Source organism: Choristoneura fumiferana, chromosome 7 (genome assembly GCF_025370935.1).
Source record: "Choristoneura fumiferana chromosome 7, NRCan_CFum_1, whole genome shotgun sequence".
NCBI lineage: Eukaryota > Metazoa > Arthropoda > Insecta > Lepidoptera > Tortricidae > Choristoneura > Choristoneura fumiferana.
Window position 1 is genome coordinate 7136829 of NC_133478.1, and position 6931 is coordinate 7143759.

General features: G+C 34.8%; 1 protein-coding gene across 1 annotated transcript in view; it reads left to right on the top strand.

The window, feature by feature from the left end:
* The first annotated feature begins 2909 nt into the window (after nt 1–2909).
* Nucleotides 2910–6931, top strand: part of LOC141429591 (uncharacterized) — a 10931-nt gene continuing 6909 nt past the window's right edge. The window contains 2 exon segments of the mRNA XM_074089976.1: nt 2910–2970; nt 3044–3087. Coding sequence (XP_073946077.1) covers nt 3070–3087 — 18 coding nt within the window. The 5' untranslated portion in view covers nt 2910–2970; nt 3044–3069.

Consider the following 6931-nt stretch of genomic DNA (forward strand, 5'->3'; position numbering starts at 1 on the left):
ATAAAAACAAATTAAGTATATTGCCTTATCAACTTAAGGCTATTCAGTACCGGGATGTCTGCTCATTAACAGCCATCTCTGTAACTGGCGTCACTGAAAATCAACGTTACGAAATTATCCCCGATCTTTTCATGACACATACTCATTACTCGTAGCTGAGTGGCGGCCATTTTGGCTGGGTCGGATAGGCCAAGTGTATGTGTTGTTTCTTCATGTGCATTTTATGACTTAATAAAGCATTCTCATGCTCATCCTCATTCTCATCCTCATTCTCATTCTAATTCTCATTTCCATTCTCATTCTCATTCTTATTCCTTTGATGGGTGACCGCGTAATTGTTAATACATAGCACAGCAATGTTTGTTACATTACCTCGCATGATATTTCTCGCACCATCTAAATCAGGCTTTAGTGGTACAGAAATTATGATAGAAGTCGGCCTATGACCTGTTGTATGATTGGCCGGGACCACATAATTACTTGAAATCTAAGGTTTCATTACTTGAATGAAACCAAATTATTTCATTAGATGAGATTATAATCGAGGATAAATTACGTAAGCACTACTAGGTACGCTAATGTTTATTTACAAAAATTACTTACTTACTTTAAAAAGATATATTTATGACAAATATGATAATTTTAATGAAAACATGATTATCATATCACCAGACAAAAATTCAACAGAGTTTATTTGCCGCTTTTAATCGCTCATTTTACTTAACTCACTCTTTGTCGGTCGCTATAACTAACTATATGCTCATCTGCACCCAATTCGTCATTGCCCCACCGCTGGGCACAGGCCTCCTCTCAGAACGAGAAGGCTTGGGCTGTAATTATCACGCGGGCCCAGTGCGATAGGGTACTTCACACACCAATTGATTGCTTCACTGAAAATAAGTTCACATAATTATAATATTTAGTACCGAATTTATACAATTCATGCATTAACATGGACACGAGTCGTTTGGATAACTTTTGTTGCTGAACGAAAATCAATCCACAACTATTTTTTGATGACCTAGTTAGTGAAATTGACGAACTCATAACACAGCACATAGTAGCACAGCACCTAGCAACTAATTAACTAGTCTGTTTTTAAGCGCCATTAGTTACCGACTATTTACTAAACGCAAAACAACCGTCTGGGCCAACTTTATGCAAATAAATCGAAAGCGCCCCTGACATCGCGTGAGTTGTTCGAAGAACTATGGTGCGAAAACGAATTGCTTAATCGTACATGTTGAGTGAAAAAAAGGAATAAATGTTAATATATAATTAACTAAGAAACTCCTTTACAATATTAAGATCCTATGTCGTTTGTACGGCTAAAATATATTATACCAGTTGTTACTCGATACTTTTGTCTGTGATGAAATAGTTCATTGTAATCTCACAGGAACCATGCGATTTTCCAGGATTAAAACTTATTTAATCGGTTCATACATGTTACTTTGCATGTTTGAGCAACAAACATCTTCACAAACGTTCTCTTTATAATTAACAGGATAGGATAGGATTAAAGACTATTTTCACTTACAATTTAATGTGACAATCGGTTTTTTTTTCTGATGTAGCAACTGTCAGATAAAATAAAGCATTAATTTAGTCGATATCTATTGCAATTATAGTTAATAATATAATAATAATAATCTTTACTAATATTACAAAGAGGAAAGATTTGTATTTTTGTATGTTTGATGCGAATAAACTCAAAAACTACTGAACCGATTTTAAAAATTCTTGCACCAATAAAAAAAAAAAAAAAATAGGATCTATATTATATTTATTACTAAAAAAATAGTGATCTGTTCTAAAACTTTAATAGTGTAAACCAAGGTGTCCAAAAATTACCATAAAATGTCTTGCATCCCAGCCTATATACATCCCACTGCTGGGCACTGGGCCTTGGGCCGTAGTTCCCCCGGGAACTTGCATCGCATTTGCTGCGGAAACTATTGATGATAGAACAAAAAATATTCTAAAATATCAAAAAACAAAGTAAAACAAACAAATCAAAGAACAAATCAAATTCCAAAAAAGTTTTGTGGTATAATGTACTACATTAACTATGCCATTTATATTTAAAGTCGTAGTAATTACTTTTAACATTTTAAAAATAGATAAAAATGCCGACCAAAAAGAGACCATGCCTTTGTATTAATCCTTATCCAAATATCCAAATTAGGCATTTCGTATTCAATACAGTTTAAATACCTGTAGATTACTTTTTGATTTATTTAAATTGAAAATTCTATTCAAAAGATATTATGAATTTAAAAATGACAATCAAATCAAAAAATGCATACGATAATTATGTACATTTAGTCTACGTCGACGCAGCCGGTATAGTTTTTGAGAAACGCAGCTGGAAAAGGTGTGTGAAGTGCCCTTGATTAGTGAACTTTTTTGAAAATTGTGACCGTGCGAAGCCGGGGTGGGTCACTAGTTGTTAGATAAAGAGTTCTAATTTCGCGGGAGTTTGAAAAAATCCCTTTTTAATGTAGCTTTATAATACAAAAGGTATGTCTGCTAAAAATTTATTATAGCAGACATACCTTTATTACTATTAGCAACTAATCACCAATTTTTGTATGGCACACTTTTAATTGCAAATAACAAATGTAATTTTTGTGATTAATAAAATAGTTCAACGGTCAAATAGAGCGAATGCACAATTGCAGCAGCTTGTTGTACGCCAAAATAGATTTAGCGCCTTAACTAACAAAACCATCAAAAATAAAATGAAAATAAGTAAAAAAGTCCGTCTTGAAATTTACTTTTTTGCACCCCAGTGAAAGTGTGCACCTTGTTCGGTCGTACAGCGGCTGCGCTCACACCGCGCGTGCTTTCGGACCGAACACCGTCTCAGGCGCATCTTAACATTTCCGAGGTATAAAAGAAGCTGACATAGTCGTGCGCGAATCCATTGCTCTCCTCACCGGTATACCGGCCATATACTCGGACCCAGTACGTGTGTGATTTGTGATGTGTTGTGTTGTGTCGGATGACGGACTCTAAACGGTTTGTTTTCTTTTGACAGAAGGCGAGTGACGTCACCGACGCAGGATGCAGTGGTTTGCGCTGGTAAATACTTTAGTTTTGTTTGTAAATAGAGCATATTATACATTTACGTGTACAATAGTATTAGTACTTTTACTTGTACACTTGTTAGTATTAGTAACTGCTACTTATAATAGTAAGTAGGACTCAGTCATTTCTTAGTACCAGTGTTAATAGTTTTAGGGTCTGTTTAAGAACTCATTGATAAATTTTATGTGGGAGATAGTGTTGCCGTCTCTGTTTGTTGTGTCCGAATAAATAGAGACCCTTAGTAAATACCCATAACTAGAGCAGAAGTTCTTGATCTTTTTCGGAGACTACCCCTGAAAATATATATAATAGTAAAAAGTTGTAATTTACCCACCACTTACTTACTTATGAACTTACTTGTACTTATGAATTACTAGAAACAGTAAGAAAAGGGTATTGTTTGAAATAACCTGCCTGTTTCGACTCCTGGCTTGAACTATGTTCAGAACAAACTGTGTCAGGCTACAGTTGGTTACCTAATAACATTTATTGGGAGCAAGCAAGGAATTTTAAAGAATGTAAAGTGCTCTCGTTACATTCACTTTAGTTTTGTATTAATACAAACACACTTTCGCATTTATAATATTAGTATGGATTTTCATAAAATGCGATAGATGACGTTTGAAACGCTTCAGAGCTCTATCAGTTTGATGTTAACAAATACAATAGGGTCGTGTCCTAAAACATTCTAATTAGTTCGTCATAAAATATTGGACAAGTATTTTTTCTTTTGTCGTTTAAACAAAAAATGACGAAAATATAGCCGGTTAAAGTAGCGCGTGCGGTGCGTGCTAAAACGTGTCGCATGACGTGACATCATAGGCCCACGCCGAACTTTGACGCGCGTCATCTTGGTCATTTTTTATTTGATTGACAAAAGAAAATATAAGTGTACTACAACAAACAACAACAACAACATTTTCTGACGGAGTACAAGTTTTATTTTTATCCAGGAAATTATTCCAATACTATCTGAACCATATTCAATACTAAGCCGTTACACGCGTTTATCGCTATCCCACGGGAACTATGCAATTTTTCGGGGTAAAAACTATCTGTAGGTATACCGAATTTCATCTACATCGGTTCAGTGGTTTAGATTTAGACGTAATGAACTACAAACATCCGAACATCCAAACATCTTCACAAATTTATTATAATAATAGGATACACTTTGCGTAAATAGGTATTGAAATAATTTTGCAAATTAGGTCAAGTAAAATTGAAAATTGTGTCTAAACTCATATAATACATACCTTAATCGCTTATAATTAGTTCCTACCATTATGTATGTTCTCTATGCAAAAGACTTTTTTAAGTGAAAGAGTTTTTGAAGGCTTAGACTTATTTGAAATGCACCGACACGATTAGAATAGGTAGTTCATATTCCCAGGTAGGTGCCAATAGCAATTTCATACACTTTCTAATGGCTGATGGCGTTATCAGTAGAAGGTATTAGCGGATATGGAAATCTAAATCAAGTCCAGCCGGAATGAAAGACAAGACGTTATCAATCTTACTTCAATTTTATCTTATAGGTACTCGTATATATTTTAATCCGTATACCTAGTGATTATTTGATAATTTGCTATCGTATTTTGTTACTTTTCACCAATTTCTATGAGTAAGCTTCTTGAAGAATTTAATTAATCTGAATTATTAAAAACGCTATCGTGCGTGAGTTGCATGGTAACATAGCCATAACATAGCAGATGTCAAACCAGTCATCACTCATTTATTAGCTTTGATTTGACGGCTGGTTTGACATTGGCTATCGTTAAAGTAACTTAGTATAACACGCGCTTAATAAACATTATACCGGGTGTGGCCTGTAATACGAGCAAAAAATTAAAACATAGGTCGTCCTCGTCTATCTGAACAACATTAGTTCAGCGATTTTAAAATAAATAAATAACTATATCTATCAATGTACGCCATCCTAGAACACAACTGACGTCGCCTGTCACGCTACAAACATCAAGCATTTTGCGTTACATTGCTTCTTCGAATAAACTTAAAAGCGTAATAAAATTTAAAATTCTAATTATATTTAAAAGTCGCTGAACTGATTCGTTCAGTTTGACGAGTATGATCTATGTTTTAATTATTTGCTCATATTACAGGTCACACCCAGTATTAAGTGCTTTCCGTACTTCATCAGCATCAATATCTGACACAGCAAAGCGTGCATGAATATCTGAATGACTCTATTTCTATAACGACCGATTAGTGACCCTGAAAATAATCAAATTATAATTGAATATATTCGGAACGCCGCTTTTTCAGTTTTCAGATTTACGGGTTAGTTACATCATGCATGGAAAAATCACGGGATTTTCGTCATAGATTCTTTTTTTGACGAGACCTGAAGTAAATTTAATGTTTTAGTTTATGTTATAATTCTAATATAACTAAATAAGCGTGCAGTGGAACTAAAGTTACGGTATTACATATTTTGGGATAATAAAATCTATAACTGCTTACAGCGTACCTAATGTTTCTGGATTAAGTAACAATTAAATTTAAATGTAAAAGTGTACACTCTTAGCACTAATGTAAACTAAATACTTATGTACTCATAACGGCAGGTCAATTCAGTTGTAAACTTCTCTACTAATACTATCTTTGGCTCATAAAGTCATTTCAATCATCGGTTACTCAAGTAACAATGGTTATTTGTAGTTAAAGTAAAGTAAAGTAAAAAGTATTTATTCACTTTAATTTACTTTACTTTAACTACCTCCACCGCAAAGCTCAAAGGTGAAGGAAAACATCGCGAGGAAACCTGCACGAACCTGCGAAGCGATTCAATGGTGCGTGCGAAGTTCCCGATCCGCACTGGGCCCGTATGGGAACTATGGCCCAAGCTCTCTTGTTCTGAGAGGAGGCCTGTGCCCAGCAGTGGGACGTATATAGGCTAGAATGATGATGATGATTTTAACTACAAATCACCATTGTTACTTGAGTGACCGATGATGATTGAAATGACTTAATGTAGTATGTTATGTAGTTAGATTCAAAGTAGTTGTAAAATATGCAAATTTATTTGTCTACAAATAAATGCGTAAACTCAAAGAAGAACTAGACACGCGGTAGCGTGTGAAGTCAAGTTCAAGCTAACAGAACGGGCGATAACAATTACACAATATCGTCTATTGAGAGCAAACATAACAAATTAAAAAAAAATTTTTGCTCAGTAAATATTTAAAATTTCTCATTTAAGAACGAACATTTTTTTTGTGGTGTAATGTACTTTGTGAGTTTTTTCTCAAAAAACGACATGATAATTAATGTCATCATTAGGATACCAATAAAACTGATAAAAGTTATGCGACTCACAGTTACTACCGCATATCCGATGTTTTACAAATACTTCATTTGTCCAAAATGTAAATGAAAACAATATCTGACCTTTCTCAGCTCGCATGTCATTTGTCAATCAAGATGTGACGACCGAGCTCAGCAAAGACGCGGCGATATTAATAAACATTGGTTGAACATAATGCTTTAAACATTCGTGATTCTCAGTCATAAATATTACCACAACCGGTAACCGTATTGTCTAACGCACTGACATTCGCGATCGCATTCACCATCTCTCTCTAACCTCTTCGTTCACCGTGTGACAGAAAGAAGGGGTGAAAACAATCCTGATTCCAAGTGCCAATAGGTATGTGACAGTAAGGCCTTCTGGACTTATTACGCTAACAAACGAGTACCTTGACGTTTTGGGCCACATTGCAGTAGCCGTGGTCACGAGTAAACTGAAGTATAGGGTCATTTTTGCGGGTAAGTGCCTGTATTTCGAAGGACTCGCACGGCTAACCAAAAATAATAC